At 35.5% G+C, this 21543-nt stretch overlaps 1 protein-coding gene across 2 annotated transcripts in view; it reads right to left on the reverse strand.

Moving 5' to 3' along the window:
- PDS5A (PDS5 cohesin associated factor A) overlaps positions 1-21543 on the reverse strand; it is a 78513-nt gene that overhangs the window by 18876 nt on the left and 38094 nt on the right. For both annotated transcript variants that reach the window (XM_065836134.2, XM_065836133.2), the window contains exons 7-20: positions 21045-21125; positions 19444-19584; positions 18263-18378; positions 17418-17512; positions 16416-16561; positions 10615-10766; positions 9163-9276; positions 8439-8520; positions 7574-7622; positions 7330-7469; positions 5784-5899; positions 4967-5072; positions 3474-3634; positions 697-820 (exon numbers count right to left, since the gene is read on the reverse strand). In XM_065836134.2, the coding sequence (XP_065692206.1) occupies positions 697-820; positions 3474-3634; positions 4967-5072; positions 5784-5899; positions 7330-7469; positions 7574-7622; positions 8439-8520; positions 9163-9276; positions 10615-10766; positions 16416-16561; positions 17418-17512; positions 18263-18378; positions 19444-19584; positions 21045-21125 (1623 nt within the window). The remainder of the gene's footprint in view (positions 1-696; positions 821-3473; positions 3635-4966; positions 5073-5783; positions 5900-7329; positions 7470-7573; positions 7623-8438; positions 8521-9162; positions 9277-10614; positions 10767-16415; positions 16562-17417; positions 17513-18262; positions 18379-19443; positions 19585-21044; positions 21126-21543) is intronic.

The raw sequence follows: 21543 nt of genomic DNA on the forward strand, positions 1-21543 counted from the left end.
GGGAACATGCGCTCCCACAGATGTCAAACTCTGTAAGCTTAATTCAAAGCTTTTCACACTTCTGAATTATGCATAGGTTCAAAGATAGCCGGGATTAAGAACCTAAGATATTTTACAAGTGCAGACTAATAATGCTGTTATTATTTAAGAGATTACTGTGAAAAGCAATAACCCCTCTGCTCTGTATAAGGTGATTTTTTGCTTTACAACTTGTCTAAGCAAGCAGTAGGTGAACAGTAAGCTAATGTCTGAGCTTATAGTCAAGTAGTTATTCTGCACTAGCTTTCTCAGTGAGAAAGTGCTGGATGTGCAAAGACCTTAAAGCATGGCAATTCAATACAGCCTGAAAGTATGAGATGCTGTGTCTCATTTAGTGTCTGCTAAATGTGTCCTCATGGGATTTATTGTGGATCATTCCAGCATATTTAGCTTATTTCCCCCTAACTTTTCCTGTGTAGACAAAAAGGAGTACTTTATCTATCAGACATCAGAATATTAAGAAATTGTGACTGTAAGACATAAACATCAATAATTAGATATTGTAAAGTTAATGACTTATCTTGACTACCATGCACCTATAGGCTTCCTGACCTCATACATTGTTATCTATTAATAAACAGTATGCATTGAATTAATGTTAATTACTAGCATAAATGAAGAACAGCAGAAACAAATGTTAAAACAAAAAAGACATACCTCGAAGATCTGTGCAAGTTGCACTTCTTTATTTGAAAATATGGCATGTATACAGTGAACAGCTTGTTTTGCCTGATGAGGTGTGCCTCTTTTCGCTTTCTGGTGCAAAATTGGAATTAGTGTTCTGTGAACATTAAACAAAATACTTCAAAATACAATTTGCAATCTACAAAAATAAAGCTCTTCACCTATATAAATGTATCTTCACAGTCTTATAAATCAAGCATTCCTTTGAAGTCTGTTCAGGAAAGATCATAATCACACAGTGAAAAGCAGAATGGAGCTGTATTTAGTGATACTTGTTGAACATGTGCCTGTACACAGTTAAGCAGAAAAAAAACCCACAGGGAAAAATGGAACATGAAAGAAAATAATGATCAAAATAAGTCTGCTTAGAAAGCCTATATTTATGAGGTGGAGAGAACCTGACAAGTTCAGCTAGGGTAAACTCCTAGGCTTCTTATCCAAGTTGGAAGTGACAGGGCTGAAGAAAATGTATGAACGTTTGGAATAACCACAGAACATCAGTGTGTTTATAGGCCTCCCCTGCTTTAACTTTGGTCTTTAATCGCAATATATACTCAAGCAAACTACTGCTTTGTTCTGAACTTTTGAATTTGGATCCCTTGAAATCCATCTGCTGTTCAGAGGCCGCTGGAGGGAAGAGCAGGGCAGAGGCCATTGCAGAGGCCAGCAGGAGGTTGGTCAGAGTGTTTGGTTCCAGTCCTGAGCGAGCGCTGGGAGGCGGCCTGGCCCCTGAGACACCAGCTCATGAGGGTTACCTTGCAACTCGCCCAGCAACTGACTTGACAAAACAAAATTGCCTAGAAAGCTTCTGACACAGAAACATCTAAAAAAAACTTCCTTGCATTCTCGAAGGGCTCAGTAACAATACAGCATTCCGTGCATGGATTGTTCAGCACCCAGCCTTCACTGGCACATCCTACATAATCAAAATCAGCACCAAGAGGTGAAAGAGCCTGAAAGGTTGAAAGAATGAGGTCTCAAACGTTTTCCTCAAGAATCACACAAAACCCCAAAACAAAAAGACCTCCAGAAAAATGTTAACAGTATCCTAAAGGAGGAGAATGTTCTCCAATCTGTTAAGACTCCATAAACTGGATTAAATAAGAAACAAAATAGCAAATAATTAAGTAAACCCCTTGTTTAAAATAAGTTTCAATGCCTACCCTATGGTTTTCATAGTGTAAGTACACGCATATTAAAGGACTTCAGCCAAGTCTCGGTGCATTGGTTGCAAACCATACCTCATCGCACCCCAACCGACACTGATCTGCAAAAGGTGAAACCTGACCCGTTTACGTGCACATTTACACGTCTTACATCTACAAGTTTACACAAGGTCACAGGCTCTCTTTGAGCACGGCCAATGCTTCCATCAGACTCCAGAGTCATGCAGCAGTCCTTACCCATGAGCTGGTGTTCAAACCCATTCATTTTCCATGCGAGAAAGAACTTGGGCTACTGCTGGTGAACACTACTTCAACAGACAGCAGTCTGCTCACAAGTGGTTTAAAAAACCCCCATGAAACAGGTCACTTGAAACAAACTATCTGGTTGATTATATAAAATATTTTGTTTACAATAAAGACTTCTGAATATATGAAATCTGGAACATCTGCTCATCCTCAGACTTCTTTTTCTGGTTTGGGCTTTCAGAACATTAACCTGACTTGCTTGCAAACCCCACCAAGGACTAAACCTCCATTTTGACAGTTATATTTTTAAGTTATTTGATGCTAGCCAGATGATACTTCTGCAATACCTGGCTAAGGTATTTGGCACAAAGCCAAAAGAAAAGTCAGCAACACCAGCTCCTTTGACGAAGATGACATTCTCTAGCAATGCAGAGTCTTGACTGAAGTCCAGTAGGGAACTACAGACAATTGGAACAATACTGGGAACTACACTGACAATGGGGATTGCTGGGCTTTTCCTTCTCTTCACCTCTAACAATGTCTTCAAAGGTACCTCATATATGAGCTTGTAACATTTTTCTTTTGCCCCAAATCTGATTCAAATCCATAAGAATCACTGAGGTTACATCTTCAATTCGCCGAGAACTTAAGGTGCACATTGATATACATTTTAGCAAGATGCTATTTCAATATACGAGAACTTGAAACCCGTGCTTTATAATCTGGATTAGTGAGCTTCTAACAGGCTAATTTTAAGGTTTCAGATGTTACCCACAAGGTTTTAAATAGTCTGTGAATACCTAATAGATTATGCAGCTTTAATCAGCAGTTAAAGCATGAATTGCATAATGACAACTTATAGACAGCCAATTATTCTTTGTTAGAAATTGATGCCTGCTTTTGGATCTTGTTTCCCAACTTGTTTCATAACAAACAGAGCTGTTAACCATCAGAGACTACTTCTGTTCCTTATAAAGACAGAAAAATTGTGTGAAGGACAGATATGAGTAGAAATGATGCCAGAGAATTATATCTTTGCCATATTTTTGCCATTGCTTCTTTTGTAACCTGTGAAACATGCTACCTGCTGGTTTTAATGAGTCTATTATAAGAAGATTTTTAAGAAGCACCTAACATCTTCGGTAAACACTCAACAATTGTGAGAATGCAGAATTTAAAAATGAAGAGACAGAAAGGTAGTGAAGGAATACAAAATGAAGGAAGAGAAGCCGTTCACATTTACAAGACTATGAAGTAATTTTAGGGGCAACATAGTGAATAAACTATCAAGAGGTAGAATTCCAGGTATGAAAGAAATACATAAAGAAATACACTTACGATCTTATCTGTGGCAGGTCTGTTTCTATTTTGTGACCCGTGTTTCTGAAAATCTGTATGGCTGCCTCAGCTACTTTATCATCTTCCATCCTGAGGCACTGCAGCAGAGACTCATACGTCTCTGCAGAGTGGAACGAGGTAGGATGTGTAAAGGACAGAACCTGTAGATAGACATTAAACCAGAGGTATATTTATTCATGGTAAATGAATCATCAGAAAACAAAATTATGGCTGTTTATGAGCATTACCATCAACATAAATAGATATTACATGCTCATATGAGATTATTGCACTCCATAACTACATTTTGGAGGTGATACATGTGTTTTCAAATAAATTATTCTATGGTTTGTTCTTCAGGTCCTCCCCTCTTAATTTCTCAAGCATCTATAGTCCCTACACAGAAAAGAAATCAAGAAGGTAAGATATCTACAAACAAAACATAGATAACTGTCCTTTTAATCCAAAGCTAATGAAATAGAACCCATTCTGTAATAACAGAAACGCCAAATAAGAAACTAAGCATGCAGGGATTCAAGGTAGGGCAAGAGAGAACAAAAGGTTACCCCCAACCAAAGCTACATTAAGTTCAGCTAACATAAGGCAAGGAGAACAATGAAAAGTTACATGTATTCTGGGTATTCTCTGGATTTATCTTATCTTGGCTTCTTTGATCAGAGTTGCCTACTTGAGTGAGTATCAGTGTGTGAAACAACATTCTTAAAGATATCCACATCACAGCAACAAAATATTAAACCTTGGCAGATTTCTTTTCTGGGCTGCATTAGCAAACAGACATTACTTCCTTGCATACTCCCGTATAACTATTTCTACCATAGTTGCCATTACCAAATTTGGCGTGATATATCTCCACGAACTCCACCTCGTTCATTCATACCTCTGAAAAGTCTCCCTTTAACTACGTAACCTTCCTCTCTGTTCCCTCCAATATTTTATACTGCCCTTTGCAACACGTTGAAAATGAAGTCTCATTAGCGAACTGCCAAATCCACCACAGATGTTTTCCAGATATTTCAAATCCGTCTTTCTCCCCCAGCTATTTCCCATCACCACTGAGAACACAAGTTCCTCTCTCCCCTTTTTCTCTCTACATAACTTGGTTCTTGGTTTATTGCTTGCGTTCCTTCCAGTACCATATAGGCTCCAAGGAACGTGCCTCTTCTAATTTCCCCATTTCTCTTCCTCTCACTTTACCTCTGTACCTTCTTCTATTTGACTGCCCTAAGCAGAAACAAATTTATACTTTAATGTGCATATTTCAACATTTGGCACTCTTTTGAAAACATACTTCTTCCAAATTGCTATTTCTTCCATTATTCTTTTCCCAAGTACGTACTAATAACCAAACAGTTTCACACATTAAAAAAGTATTATCTAAATAGTAACTATTAAAACCATGCTAACATTAATTCGTTAGTCATACCACTTTTGTCCCTTCCATTACAAACTATAGCTGCATTAATGTAGATTACCTTGAGAAGTTCAAGTCCTGCACGAATAGCAGTATCAGGACTTACACCCTCCTCTTCATCATCAGCTGTCCCCTCTATGGATTTATTCATTAGTTTTACTAGTGCACTGAAATAAGAGATGCAAAAATAAAAAAGCAAATGAATGTGACAATGTACAATGTTAAACAAGTAATCTTGCTGTTATCTCCAGCCTTTTTGACAATAAATAAAGGGAAGGCAATAGTCCCTTGGGGGAAGAGGTCTTTGAGCCTTTTTTTTTTTTTTAAATCTATCAAGCTATTCCATTATTCCTTCTCCTTCTGAATTAGCTTTCTACAAAATTAATTCTTTAGGGGGAAAAAAAAATACACAGTAAAAAAAATGCTGCATGTTGGCAGCACTCAGATCAACACATAGTTGCATGAGTTTCAGAACATAATTAGGTTGCCAGACAAGTCTCAGAAGAAATCCAAACACTCTCTTACACAATTCCACAAAAGCTAATTAATTCAGCTGTTATATGGAAGACTGTATTGTAGTTAACTATGTGAAAATAATGATTATCATTTTCACCTTAAGCCCCACAAATAACAGTTTCACTGGGAACAACTACTACTAATATATTTTTAAAATAATTTGCAGATGGCACTACAAAGAAGTAGGAAAAAAAAAATCAAATTGCATTCTCTAGGCTGCTAGAAATGAAGATATCCACACTTTTTTTTTTTTTTAAGCATATTTACTGCTAGCACAGACTAATCTAAATCCCCTTTTTTTTTTTTGTCATTCAAATCACCTTTATAATAATTCTTGAGTTAGTATGATCTTTCAAACTTACCTAATGGCTTCTGAGTCAATATGTACAGGGGCAATTCGTTCCAAAAGAAATTTGACCATTTCCAGAAAAGGATTTGTTGGCTGCTTAGGATTAGCAAGTTTCCGAGCTATCTCTCTCTACAAGAACGTCAGATACAAACAAGAGTTATACTCATTTTTCTTACTACTTAAGCATGTTGACTAAACTAAATATAGCCACTTCATTTAACCACAGAAATTGTCTATATAATCACTGAAACATATTTTAAGGGAGGGCTGTTGTTATCTCCAAATCTTTCTTTATCACATTATATTGAAAGCACACATACTTTGCCAACCTATTTAAATGTAAGATGCATTTAGGTTTCTAGTGAGAGTTCTTCAGAGCTTCTTAAGGAATTGCAGGACAGATACGAAACAGACTCAAGGAAGAGCTAAGTGGAATGGTAGAAGGAATTTAAATATCTGTGTTGAGAACAGTAATTCATAAATTTGTAGGTAACCCTGTTGTATGTGTGAGATTTCATACGCAACAATGAAAAAACGCACTAAAAGCTACATTACTGCAGATGTGCAGAAGCACTACACTACCTTGGCTACAACAGATGTTCAGACCTCTATGAATGTTCTGGATCCAAAAATCTGGTTTTCCCCTCTGAATGCCCCAAATGTCAAGAATATTAATTTCAGCTGCAAACCCAGCAGAAGGTGGATAAAAAGATATTTTTGCTTTGAACAGAAGTCTAAAATTCTCTCAAAGAAATGGCTTCTCGACCTTCCTTCTCCTAAAGGGTTGGATGCTGCAGACCCCACAAACTAGGAAGCGGTTCTAGCTCTTATGCTAAAGTATCTTCAGGAAGAGGAAAGAAACCTTCCTCTTGAAACTGCAACACTGCACTCCCAAAGCGCAAAATCAACTAGTTTAGAAGGAGACATATTCTTCACATCAAGTGGTTAGGACATAATTCTGAAGGTCATTCTGCTCTCTTCCCTGGACAATTTCAGAGTCATTAGACAAAACCCAAGAAGCCTATGTTTGTTTGTTGATGCTCTTTATTGCTATTTCTGTCAATGAAATTGCCTACTTTTATTTTGGGACCATAATGGGAAAAAAAAAAAAAATCTGTGATTGCTGGCACAATCTGTATTTCTCTGGAAAAGTCCAACTTCTTATTAGGATGCGTATGATATTTGGCTTGCTGTTACTCAGAACAAGTTTCATCAGTGTCAGAAGAGAGTTTAGGAACTTTACCACAAAAGAGACACTGAAAATATTTTTTTTTTAAATTAAGTCTTTTAGACTTCATGCTTGATGCTCATAATCTCAGGAAGGAATACAGCTAATTTTTCTTAGGAAGCAAGATGATGACCATAAATTACATTTTCCATAATCTTTACAGGTTAACCAAAAAGGTATTTTATGAAAGTCAGAAATATATCAAACTCATGTTAAGGTATCAAAAGAGACCATTAATTCCAAGTAGGTATTAAAAGAGACCATTAAATCCAAATAACCGTTTTAAGCACAAATATTTAAGGTATAAAAATTTGCTGTTCCATTTCCTTACCACACAGACATCTGCCTGTTTACAAGAACACGTAGGGCTAATTAACAGTTCAAGCTGGGACCGAAGTTTCTCATCGTCACCCAGAACCTGATTGAATTTCTTCACAAAATCTTGTGCTTTTCCAGGATCTGGAAGGTTTTCTGTATGATTAAACACAATTTAACACTTGAGTATGCCAAGTTTCACAGAAGTACCATTTCCAGGAATGCTGTAATAACAGTTTATAGAACTTATTATGACTTACTTGCTATGGTCATCAGCTTTCCAAACATGGCAGCACTGTTTGCTTCTGACTACGGACAAAAGCAAAAACAAATGAATCAGCAATACCTCCTTTATAAAATATACCTTTAAGCTGATCTGTTAGTTCTTCTCCAGCACTTAATTCTACTCTGGAATCTTATGTTTTTGTTTTAAGCATAAACACTAGAATAGTGTAACAGTATCATCAGCAGCTACCACATACAGAAAAAGGGGAAAAAATCTCCCTGCAGTATCAAAGAACTGGAAAAATTAACTAATTCACATAACTGATCAAAACAAATTGTTGGAAAAAGACCTTGAAAACAAACAAAGCAAAAACAAACAAAAAACCCCCTCACACAAAACAAAAAAACCCCACAACCAAATAAACAATTCCCCAAGCCCACCCTCACACCAAAACTCCAAAGCAGTGCCCCTCTATTTAAAGCTTCTCCTAGTTTGAAGATGTGTTTGTAAGTAAAATTCCAGTATAAATACTTTAAAACTTTCGTTTTCAAACAAACAAGTCATTGCTTTATTTTAAAACATATTCCACTCTCAAAACATGTTATAAAATGAGAAACAAAAAGGTCTGTCACAAAAGGAAACAAAAAGCTTGGAACATTTTTAAAATTTTTTTCCTAAGTAATTGACCAGTAATATAAAATAATAGTAAACTTAAGGAGGCCATTTACCTTTAAGCATTACCAAAACAAACTTTACTTAATGAGAATGGAACATTGTCTACATATGGAAGTCAACAGAATAATAAAGTCACACTGAAAAAATAATATAGTATTAAAAAACCCCAGTGAATTAGTCTAACAGGTCCATTGGATAAAGTATTAATATTTTCCAAACCGTACAGTGGGCTGCTTATGCAAGTCTAGTAATTCTCGTACGTGACTCCTTAGCATGTTCTGGCACTTCCACATCTCATTCAGGGCTCTGCGAAAGTGCAAAACCAGAGAAGTTTACCAATCTGTTCATGACAAGAACACCGCGGATGTATTAGTAAACAATTGACTGTTTATTTATCTTACAAGTACAACATCTGCTAGGCACAATCAAAACCTACCAAGTATTAAAAATAACTGTTCCCAAGAAGGCGGAACAGATTTTCTCTTTTTACAGAACATCACTTGTCTTATTATTCTAATTGGAGCAATTTCACATATGCAGGACAGCCACAGTATGTCTTACAACCACCCAAATTACCTTGAAAATAAACTTTTCAAAATAAAAACCAGGCCACTATCAACAAGCGTTCAGTCGTAGATCTCTTCATCACGGGCCCTGATATCGAGCAAGTCCAGAAGTCATTATTTGGACATTTTTAACTCAGAGTTATTTTTATTGGATGAAAACAAATGTATAGACCCACTTTCTTCAAGTATCGAGGTATCTTTTTGTCTAATGGACATGTAGAGTTTGTATATAAAATGGAAATGTTTTGAAATACTACTTGCAAATAATGTTAAGAATCGATTACTTACGTTTTAAATTAAATCCTGATAATACACATAAGACAATATAGATGGTGGAAAAGCCTGAGAAAGCAACTATTTGCTGAACACAAGCTATACTCACTTGACAGCATTGGGATCCAAGCTAGCATACAAATAGTACAAGCACTTCATTCGCTCTTCCGTTTCCAAATTGTGTGGAACGAGATACTGAGCAAAGATTTTCTCTACCAGTAATCTGCAGGAAAAGATAAAATAAAAACTGTGTATTTCCAAAAGTGGTGATACCTTTCAGACACGTTGAAAGATCAAGAAATATCAGAAATCATTGCAACTATTTTTTTCAAAACAAAAGCAAAAAAAGTGGTTGTCTTTTTCTCATCTGTAAGGATCCTTCATGCCGCTGATAGAAAGATTAGCAAGAACTGCTTCTTGAGAGCTTTTCCCTGTTCTTTCATTTTCACTTCTAAGAGGGAATAATTGCTTTATTTGTCACCATACAAATTCTCCTTTTTCTTTAGGCTCTCAGAATCTCCCTTTGTTCAATTTCATACATAAGAGAAAGGGATATAGACAGTAAAAAGCCCAAATGAAGGAGAAAGAATAAAAGTATATAACTCAAGGGGCAGGAAATGTAAAAATCTGAAGTAGACTTGAGGGAAAGGTTAAGATAAAACTGTAGTATTTGACAAAAAGCAAAACATTTGAAACTACTCATTACATTAATATAGAAGCTAAAAATCAGAGAGCCTTCACCACTGCAGCAGTAAGAATTCACCATGAAAACTGGCAACTGAAGGAGGTGATTAGCCCACCCAGACTAGTCCCTAAGATCATGAAACACATGGTGGTAGGAGACCGCATAAGCAAGAGCTAAGAAATGCTACACAGAAACGGCTGATTTCTGAATCCGCGGTATTAAAAAGCTAGGCTGAAATTCTGTCTTCATGTGATCTCATAGTTTGGCTTTCCTTGTGACAGACAAAGAATTAATAGTGAGAGTTGAAAATTATTGTCCAAAACCTTGGCCAAAATACTCTTCCCTAAGCCAAAAAGGTATTTAAAATTTAAAGGGACTTGAGTCACAGAACAGGGAATATGAGACAATGGCAGAAACATCCCTGATATTTCTTCAGCTTTTGTTCTTCCTAAAGGGTCCACTTCTACATAGCACACCAAAAGGAGAAGTCTGAGCATGTACTGTGGTGCGTACACACATGAAGCTCACAGATCAGGGATGTGAACATGGTAGCCTCTGGGAAGCAGTAAAGCAAACAAGAGCTGGGCACAGTAAATGCAAAATTTGACTTTTTTTTTTTCTACATGGTGGTTAGTTAATGACAAGCTACTGTCATCGTAGATCTACTTCCATCAGTAAACAGAATGAATACGTGAACAGATAATGCAACCATCCTGAATATCTTAGTACATGTCTTAATGATTATTAATTAAATACATCACACTTAAAACCACAAACACAGAATGTGATATAACAGCTTTCTCAGGATAAGCACATATTTTCAGAGTATCTCTTATCACTATACAATTAAAATTAAGAAAGCTTAGGTTGACTCACTTGTCATCAATGCTATTTTGATAATATATGTGCAAAAGTTTATCCTTTATCCAGCTCACTTTCTCTGCAGCATCTTTTCCAGCCTCGGCATGAAGACAATACTTCTTGTATAGCTGGGCAAGACCCATCATAGCTTCTTTTCTTACTCGCCACTTGAGGGGAAGAAATGAAAAGGAGGGGGGGAAGTGGTTTTGGTAAATAAATATCAAACATATACCAAATACAGTAAAGATGCAGAAGTCTGAAAGACACAACAGCCACATTCTGACCTCCTACATCTCAACACTTCAAAAGCTGAAAAACGCTGTTCAGAGCCTACAAATGAGAATCAGTAAAGCCCCCATAAGTGGCTTCTTCCCCGTCCTATGCAGATTAGGTATTGCCTGTACAGAGGAATCCAGCACTCCTCTGTGCTGAGCGAAGAAAATCTGGGAGTGAGTCACTATAAAAACGTTAAGTACAGCTTAATATGTATGCCTGAATAAGCACCTTCTTGAGCCAGGATTTGAAAGACTTATCTATCCAGACAAAGACATCAATCAGAGGTGGAAGTCTTCTTTCTTCCCATAGCCTTGCACTGTTTTAGAGGACACTTGTCTAGAAATGGGAGATCCAGAGCTTAGGCCTGGCTAAACCTACTAGGACTTGAATTCTTAGGCCACTTCCTTAGGACAGCAGGAGAGGCCCTTTCTGCTGAAGCCTTGCAGTAATTGCTGTGAGACTCCAGGGATCTAGGAAAAAGCCAGACTACAGCATCCACAGATGGAGTTCCTGGGTTCTCATCCTTGCTTTTGGTAGTCACTACTTTGTCCCCTCATGTAAACAGGAAATTCTTATTATTTAATGGACAAGATCTGTAAGCTCTCCTACGCTAACTTCTGGAAGGAATCACACCACAACACTGAGGATTAATTTAGTGTCCCACTAAATGATTCACACAGAAAGCCTCAGAAGAAACTTGTCTTCCCTCACCATATAAAAGAAACGTGAAACTCAAATTGAAAGAGATAATTTCTTCCCAAACACACTAGATACCAATTTTGGCCTTGAACTCCAAGGACTAACTGTGCTCAAATCATCTCACCTTATCAAGCATAAACGTAGATACTGTAATTCACACTGTGCAGAACTTCTTAGGGCTTGTTTTAATAACAGTAAGTGAGATACTGCACATTTAATTTCTTAATAGTTTTACTGAGTGACTTCCTTTTCTTGAGGGGCAAATAAAAGAAAAATCATGAAGATAATATGGTTTACATCAGCACAACAGCCTTAGACACCACTAACTGTTGGAGTAAGTTGCATTAAGATGATGGAAATAAAGAAATTGTATTTTGTTACATATTTCTTAAATATTAAAACCACAAGTAACATGTCAAGATGTGAATGACTTTGACAGTATACAGTATAATACTTCGTTTTCACAAAGGAGAACATTTTTTTCTATAAACAGAAGTTATTTTAAACTCCTCTGCAGGAATGTTCTTACACCCATTGTGATCTAAAGCACATTTTAAAGAAAATAAAGGTCTGAAACAGAAACATTTTCAGAAAATTATTAAAATTTTATGCATTCCAATATACTCTTCCAATGCAAGTGACAGCTTCATCAACCAGGAAACATGGCAAACCTACTGTCAGAAGATAATGGAGAAGGATTGCAATAAATTATTCTAGAAAATTTAAGCCTAAAATGAAAGCAGAGTATTTAACAAGGGGCTGTAAGGAAAGGAGGTTTGGATTGTCAATAGACTGTTGATCACTGAAATTTCAGTAGAGAGCAGATGTCAGAGAACACAGAAAAGCATTTCCAGGTAAAAGACGAAAGGCACTGGACAGAATCCCTTTAGAGAACACTTGGAGACACCATGGGAGCCCATCACTGCACAGGAGATACAGGTAGGAAAAGAAGAGTAGGGTGCTACTGGGAATTACATACATACAGTAGGGTAAAAGATAAATGAAAAATCAAGGGGAACATAATAATCAGTTTCAAAGGGAGTAGAACACAGCTAACAGAATGACTACCCTGATTTAATTAACAAAAGAATTTTGACAGTCTTAGCATCCTTGGCTAACCAGCATAATCAAACTCCTTCACTGAAGACTGCAAAGCTGAGTTAAAAACCCGTTATTCAAAGTTCAAGATAATCCCTTGCCTGTTGGAATAGTTAACCTATTCTTTCCATAGAGTTAACAATATTAAAATCTTAAAATCCTTCTCCTTCATCTGGAAGAAGCCACAATGTCTTTTAGTACAAACAGAGAAAGAGGAGTTAGAACTAACACATGCAGAAAAATGTGTAAAGAGAAATAGTAAATGGGAGTCTGTTCCTATGGCTCCTCATCCTACAGCTTTTGCCTTCAAGTTGGAAGCTTCCAACTGGACCAATAAAAATGGATTTGAAACCCAAGGGTTGTGGTCGGGTTTGTTCGAGGTTTGTTTGTTTGTTTTTTAAAATAACCTGCAATCATTGTGCAAATGCCCATACAGAGCAAGTTAGTTAAAGACTTTTTTTAGAAAACTAAGTACTGTCCTTTTAGCCAAAAACTTCTACCTGAAAAAAGTTATTTGGCTATCTTTACTAATACTGTACCAATTAGAATGTGGTCAAGAGACAAAACAGGTCACATAAATGACATAAGAGTCAGCATAATTTGAAGTTTTCTAGATTCCACATTGTTTTATAAAGAAAAAAGAATGTAAACACACTAATCTGTTATTTCAACTATCAGCTTTTTATTTCAGCCTGTTAGACAAGTGTTCTTTTTGTAGTAATATCTATACTCATTTGATAGATGATTGTAGGCCTAAACAGAATTGGATGGAGCCAAAGAGATAAATGATCACTTAGGGGTTTGCAGATTCATTCAACAGAAACCTGGCTACAATGGGTGAATGCAATTGGCAGAAGACAATCCAGTTATTTAAAGCAAAAGAATAATTAAAATAGGTATAATGCACTATCTCTGGAACTGGAAAAATCCTACACAGAAAATATAAAAGACAGTTATATGGACATATCAATACCCCTCTGCCAGCTAGAGAAAAATCCTAAAAAAAAAAAAAAAAAAAAGTAAGCTGAAAGTTTACAAGTTCTTGATATTGATTTTAAAACACTTTGTGTATTTACAAAGACATGCTACATTGTTAAGGTCTACTTCAAGCGATAAACATTTGTTGTAATAATTTCTAGTCAATCCCCAATTTTCATTTTACCACAGGATGTATTTTCATTGAAGCTCTCTCCAGAGTTTTTTAGAAGAGAAACATCATCTAGAGGTGAAGTTATTTTTCACTGATGAATGCCTGAAAAGGCACCTAACCTTGAAATGTAACACATCATCAAACCTACGGACCGGTGTGAAATCACTGAGTCAAATATATCTGGAACATTAAGAAGTATCTCACTGGGTTTAAGGTTACATGAACTGAAAAACGCTAGCTCCACAGAAATGAGTCTTAGAGCTGTACGACCAACTGCCCCTTCCTGATAGCAACATGCTAGAGGAGAAGAGAGACATGCGTACAAGACACAGTAACAATCGTCCCATTCTGACCAGGTGGAAATCCAGTGGGAAGTGGTGTTTATGCTAGAAGTTTTCACATCTCATAAATGAGTTTCTGGGCATGTGTTTAGTGGGTGAAAAAGAAGGAAGGTGGTCTTAATGACTCCTGAGAAATGTGCACGGTCAAGCTGCAGGTACAACTAACTGAAGAGCTGCTTTATAATAGTGAACATAGTCAAAATCAGTACTTCTCTTTTTGCAAAGGTGACAGCCTTTTCTTAAAATCCATTACAATAAAACTCTCATTTAAAAAGGGGAACATAAAAAAGCTAAAAATATTTAAAAATAATTAAAGTAACTGCTAGAATGACATAGATTATAGAAAGGACGCCCCCCATCTAAAGAAAAAACAACAAAGATCAACACAGCTACATAGCACAGTGAAGTCTGATATTAAAACATCATCCTCCAAAGATCATGAGACCACATCCTAATGAGTGTAAACATGAAAAAGTATTAGCTCTGGCAAGTGGAAGGTAAATCCTTGATGAAGAATGGTGGAAGTTTCAGAACCAAATTATTAAAAGCAAACTAATTAAACATCTTCACCAGAGCATACAGAAGCAGGAAGCCTTCTAGACTCTTGTAGGGCTGGAAGACAAACGAGATACATTCTGGGAGAAATGTCTGAAGACATTTCTTAAAGTATCATTAAACATTTTATAAATTAATAAAATCAGCAGTAACAAAACCATTAAGACCAGGTGGTGTCCCATCCATGACTTCTACAGGAATTTAGAAATGATACACCAAATACTAACTATTCTGTTAGTGCAATCTGTCAATGAACAGATTGAACACAACAAATGTGAAAGAAGCCCAAGAGTCCCAAGAGGAAAAGAATACCATTGACCAGAACTTCTGATTTGCAATGGGTAAACAGGTTGAAACAAAACATTAACAACAACAAAGAGTAGACACTGGTGAAAAATGAAGTTATGGGAATCAGTCATTACACTTTACATAATGAGAAGTTCCAACAAAGTCTCACACCAGAGGATTTTAAAATAAAAATCCTGTTGTGAATCAATTATTAACTAAAACATAGGAAACAATGGGTGGAAACAAATGACTGGTTTTCACAATGAAGGAAAAGGGAACTTACTGATGGAGTCAGAAGGGATCTGTGACACTTAAAATATGAAAATTATTTGAAAACGAATTCAGTGTTTATAAAACTTACTGAAGTAGTTAGATCTAACATGATAATGAAGAAATGCAGAAAAAGGTCATGCTACTGAATCGGTACAATATGAAGCGAAAGAAATTCAGATTAAGCCCAAGTTTTCCCATCTGCATTAACTCTGCATGTATAGTTTGGGCAATGTATCATCTAAAATTTTTCAGGGAAGATACTGAAGTCAACATGTCAACATGGATGTTTTCCAAAATTGTCGGCTTAGTGCTCACAAATAGCGTGAAAGGTAAACAGAATGTCACAGAATAAAAAAAAAAAAAATCACAAAGTATGTACACAACACAGCACACACCTTGAATGCCATGGTTGAGTCTGGTTGCCTTGGTTTAACAGGGTATAAAACAACCAGACAAGAATGACAGAAGTGCACAATAATCAATTTGTGTGGAAGTTAATCACGTGATTCTTTAACTTGGGAAGCAGAGGAGTGGAGAAGATATGGTATACATATTTGTTAATCATAAGTGGGTCAAAGAATATCTATTATTTTACATAATGTAAGACCTATGAGATACCCAGTGAAATCAGACAAGTTTAAAACAAACAAGTGAAATTACTTTTTCCACACATACATTAAACTTGAATTTATTGATGCAGATGCCATGAATGCTTATAAAGTACAAGTAAGGTCAAGAAAAAGCTTGATGAATTCATGGAATAAAGTTCCATTGAAAGCTACGATGAACATGATCAAGCACAAATTGCTGGGAGCCAAAATTGACTGCTATGAGAAGTGAACTGGGCTATAGAGACCTTTGGCCTAAACATATGCAGGAATTCTTATATTCTTACAATATGATTGTGTTCCTCACAAGCCAATGATCTTATTTGCCTGACAGCACTTGATTGGTGCCTCCATAACATGGAACCTACATAAAGATGTTCTGGTAAGAAAATTATTTTTCCCCACGGCATTCTATTTCATTGTCAAGTCTAAGATTCTCTGCTTCTGTGGGTTTTGGTTTCTTTTGTTTTGCCTTTACCAAATTATATTAGACGCAAATATTCCTGAAAATAAAATGTTAACACTTACCCGTTTGTCTAGCGTTCTTTCCCTTACAAAGCCAAGCAGCTGGTCATTGACTAAAGAAAGATCTCTCTTGCCCGCTGTAATAATTGTAACAATTACATCATGTCGAATGGCTTCTTCTGGGTCATGTGATCTAACCTTCAAATATTCTGTTACAATCAGAAACAATGAGAAGTTTGTCTATTTTTATGTAGATATGATGTATTTCAATTTATTAATAATGTTAAAACAATTAGATGTCAGTCACAAGCATACAATCTATCAAACCTGTAACTGCTTACGGGAAACATCTGTTCCATCATTTTCTGTGTTAAATATAAAACAATTCTATAATTATAAATACCAGAAGAATATAAAGGGAATAGCTTTTACAATAACCTCATTTGCAACAGGCCACAAAGTGAAATTAAGCTGATTAGAATATCCTGAAAGTAAAGGGCAGGGAGGCGGTGAGAAGAAATAAAAAGAGCAGAGATTCTCATTCCCAAAGAGCTAAGAAGGTAAATAATAAATTAAAATACTGACAATTGCTGTAGGTTAGCCTGCACCAAAAAAGAAAAGTATTTTCAGTTAAGCCTGAAATTCTGCTCGCAGTTAAAATCATGCTGAAGGGAAGGAAGAAACTTAAGTTTAGATCAGCACAATGGCATTTTCTAAACTCAGTGGAGAACAGTACTGGGGAACATGCTGACTGTTTTTGAAAATAAATCAAGACATTGCACGAACATTTGCTATGACTTGCCAAAAGTTTCATTAGCATCTGAAATGACTTAAAAACTCATTCTGCAATGGGCCGCTTCTTAAGCACTCACTCTGACAAAGACCAGTTCCTAATAACCAGCACTTGTCTTCAGCACAAAGCAATTACTCAGTAGTTTGCTCTTCCACCCTGCATCAGGCATTGGGCTTGATACATTTTAGAATTACATTGCTATGTACAGAAATAACTACATCCTTCTTTGCTCATTTCTTAAATTATTCTAAACCCCTGTATGAGCATCTCACCAGTGAGGTCTTTTGCTAAGTCTGGATGGTTCATTAAACAATGACTGGCGAATTTCACACTCTCTAATCTCACAGGGACATGGATATCATTGAACCTGGAGGGACAGAAGATGATGAATGTTAATTTTTAATTAGCCTTGCAAATCAAGATTATTCTCTATGTAGTAACATGTGTTGATAGTATGTTCCATTAACTATTAGAATACTTTTATATGACAAAATAATACAACAGAAATGTTTTAAATTTATCTCCATAATGTACCTCATTCAAAATTTTATGTTATTTCTTGTGAAATTAAGTCAGGACTTAAGATGAATACGCTATATGTGGATTTGTCCACTGAGTTTTGTACATAATTCTCTATACACTGACAATCATGTGTGTGCATGCGTTTGTGTATATATATATCTATCTCAAATTATAAAAATATAATTCTCCATATAACACATACTATTTGAAAACATTCACTTTTTAAAAAAATATAAATTTCTGCATTTCTTCACTCACAAAGGTAAATGCCAAACAGAACAGATATAGTTGCAGATACAGCTGAACAGCATGAATTTTCAAACAATGCTGGCATATCTATTGTGTAATTTCTGCTACGTATGTAATGTGCTGTCTATCTAGCCTATATTCCCATAGCTGACAGCAATATAGCGGCAGCCCTTCAAGCTTCTTTGTTCTGAAATGTAGCTGTATGCAATTCTCTGCTTCGAAAGAACTTGTTCAAATACAAGCAACCAGTTAAATCCTCTAAAAACACAATGAAAAAATGCAATACTATCAGTAAAATCAGAACAAAAAGAAAATAAATTCAGAATTCTATGCCAGTTTGCCTCACCGCCCAAGAAAGCACTGCCAAAGAGGACGATTTTGTGTGGCCAGATCAGAATCTTTGGAGCCAAAGAGTTTAGCCAGAAGTCGAACGACAGCCAAACGTTCTTCTCCATCATTGCTCTAAAAACCAAGTATGAAAAAAGGAACTGTAAATCATTATCCATAATGTCTTAATAATTTTTGGCTCCCTTCTCTTTCCGCTTCTATAAGTTAGATTAAAAAGTGAGTTTGAAATAATGTCTGATAACCCTCAGTCTCCCTAATTAGATTATTAAATGAATATGAGTAAAAATACACAAACACCTATTAAGTTAACCTATTACAGCCACTGAATAGATGTCTGTGCTTTGAAAAGTCCTTCTCTTTCAGGAATAAAAACCCATGCACAGTACTTAGAATACAACATAGACCTAACAATTACAATAAAGAATGATCTTATTTTTGTTTTAAAACATAGTTTAAGACTATTTCATGTGTGGGGAAAAGACACCAACTAAGATGTTAGAAACAGATGTGCGTTAATAAAAGATCTATCAAATTTAATCAAATATCCATTTCTTGGTTATTTTTGTTTGTTGCCACTACACCCTATAGGTACATGCACACAGATAAAATTATTTCTCTTGTCCACTTACAACCTTATAAAAGACAAACAGCTCTTTAATTTAAAACCCCAAGCCCCCAAATCAGGATAAATCAACTATTTCCAAGGATTCTAAAGAAGTCAGCTGATTTTATTAGCTGATTATGACAAATCTGAGAAAATATTTGGAAATACTTCCGCTGTTATTAAAATAAAATTTCACAGAAGAAAATTCTGCAAGTCAATACTGAGGCTGACACACTTGCATTTCATGAGATAAGGCAACCATAGCCTAATTACTTTACAAATTTCAGGTACTTAATCTTTGGATTTAATCTACAACTTTTGCATTAGATCATATAAATTTATCATTATAATGATTATGTATTTTGTGTGCAGAATACACATTTGCAAGTACAGAAAGCACACAACTGCATACAACTTGCCAGTGTCCTTCCTTTAATATTACATTTATCTTCAAAATTAGGTGATAAATATAAATTTTTTATTCCTCCAGTAGTACAGTTAATAAATCTACACCTCTGCACTCTTAATATCCACACAACATTTGATTACTTGTCCAAAGCTACACTGTAACCTACCTTCAGCTTGAATTCCAGCTGTGGCATGACAGAGAGCAGTAAGTGAGGATCTATGGCAAAAAGCTCTTGTATCAAGTCAAACACATGTTCTGATAAGTCACTTACTGAAGACTTTCCCAGAACCAGGACCTGGTTAAAAAACTAGAATACAAACAATATTATTTAGCAGATTTTCCTTCATTCATGCAAACACTATTTTAAAAAGTTATTTTAACATAGTATGACAATACTTCAATTCTAATGGACAGTACTCAATGCACTTTTTTTTCATTACATTAAAGCATTTCATCCTTACAGTTTTCACTCAAGCAAATTACACACAAACATCTTTCATACAGTACAGTACTATTACATCCATTAGGATCAATTAATTCACAGTAATTTGATAACTTAAAATATCAATAACCACCTCCCCAGCAAAATTAACAGGTAATAAAAGAACTGGTAATTTAAAAGGCATATTCATCCAGCAGAAGTTGAGAAAAAAACATAGTGTCCTATTTTTAATTTTCTTATCATTTAAAACCAATTCAAATTGAAGATCATTGAACACCGAGAAAGAAACTTCTCTACTTCTAATCCACTTTAAAGAATGTCAGATTGCTTTATGATACGTCTTGTGATACCTGATGGTAATGTATCAAGGTTGTTAGTTATCTAACAGAAAAAACCTGAGCAGCCTGAAATATGAATGATTCCTTTGGGATTTGCTAAATTTTAATATGCTTGATATACTTCCTATTAGATACTGTGGCTTAATATTAATATTATTTGAGAAGTGCAAATGCTATGAAGCTATTACACACTTGAATAAGAAAGTAAGAAGAATAATATTAAAATCAACTCAAAGGTCCCTCTATGCACTTTCCTGTGTTCAAGCTTAAAGCCTCAAGAAACAGGGGAACTGCGAAGTGGTAGCCGTTAGTGAGACTCCTTGAGCTTTTCAATACTTACTGATTAACCTTCTATGAATTTGCATAATTTCCTTTTTAGACTATTCTGACTTTTAAGTATCCTATTGGCTTCAGCAACAAGGAAAGGCAACAGAATGGACCAGACTACATCCCCCTACAAGACGGTAGTAGGTATTTTAATATGTGGACCATACAACATTGACATTCAACAAAATAAATTATAGTAGAAGGAAGCCTTGTAAAAAACTCAATTCTTTCAGTCTTTATGACTAAAACAAGTTTAGGATGGAAAAACAGTCTAGTACAGAGCTGGTAGTTTGAAACACTTCATCTTAAAGTCTGATATTAAAATGTCCAATTGCTGAACATACGAAGAACTAAGAATTCCTTTTGTTGCAGCACGATTTTTTGATAATCATCTGTTTTTACAGACTAGATTTAGGCTCATCCTTAGACTGAGATGGGTAAAAATCAATTTCCTCTTCACTGATTTGAAACAGCTCAAATATTTCTTTAACAAGCAAGCTAATAATATCCCACTTAGAAAATTGTATTCTTATAGCTACATTACAAAACGTGAGTTATATAAACAATATTTTTAAATAAAGAAACAAATCCCCAATAATTCAAGACAGTAACAAAAGCACTTGTTACTTGTAGTTAACACAGATTACTTAATTTACATACATTGGCAATACATGGTTCAATGGTCTGGACGGTCCTTTTCAACAGGACTTTTGCAAGATCAAATGCTTGTTTATTAAGGTTCTGAAATAAAGAAAAAAAAATAGAGAAAGTAAAGTAATCTGTCTCTCCCAACCTTAAAAGACTATGACTTTATAAAGGTGTGTTTTACCATCAATATGTTTTCAAAGCTAAGTTCAGTTATGTTAATTCCACTTAGAAAAATCTTGAAACTAGCCCTTCACACAAAGAAATCTAACCCAAAACCATCACTTCCTGCACATTATTCCAAGACTGTCACTCCAGTTGTTACCTTTAGCATTGCATTCATATCTAGGAAAAGTTTACACATGAAATCACGTAAAAAAAATTTGAAGAAACCTTACCACATCTCCATACTTTGATTATTAACGGGCAACAAATTCTGTCCACTAAAAAATCAACTACTCTAACTTACTGTTTAAATGTGATTTTGTTTCCCCCTCACATAGTCATTGAAGGT

This window comes from Patagioenas fasciata, chromosome 4 (assembly GCF_037038585.1).
Source record: "Patagioenas fasciata isolate bPatFas1 chromosome 4, bPatFas1.hap1, whole genome shotgun sequence".
NCBI lineage: Eukaryota > Metazoa > Chordata > Aves > Columbiformes > Columbidae > Patagioenas > Patagioenas fasciata.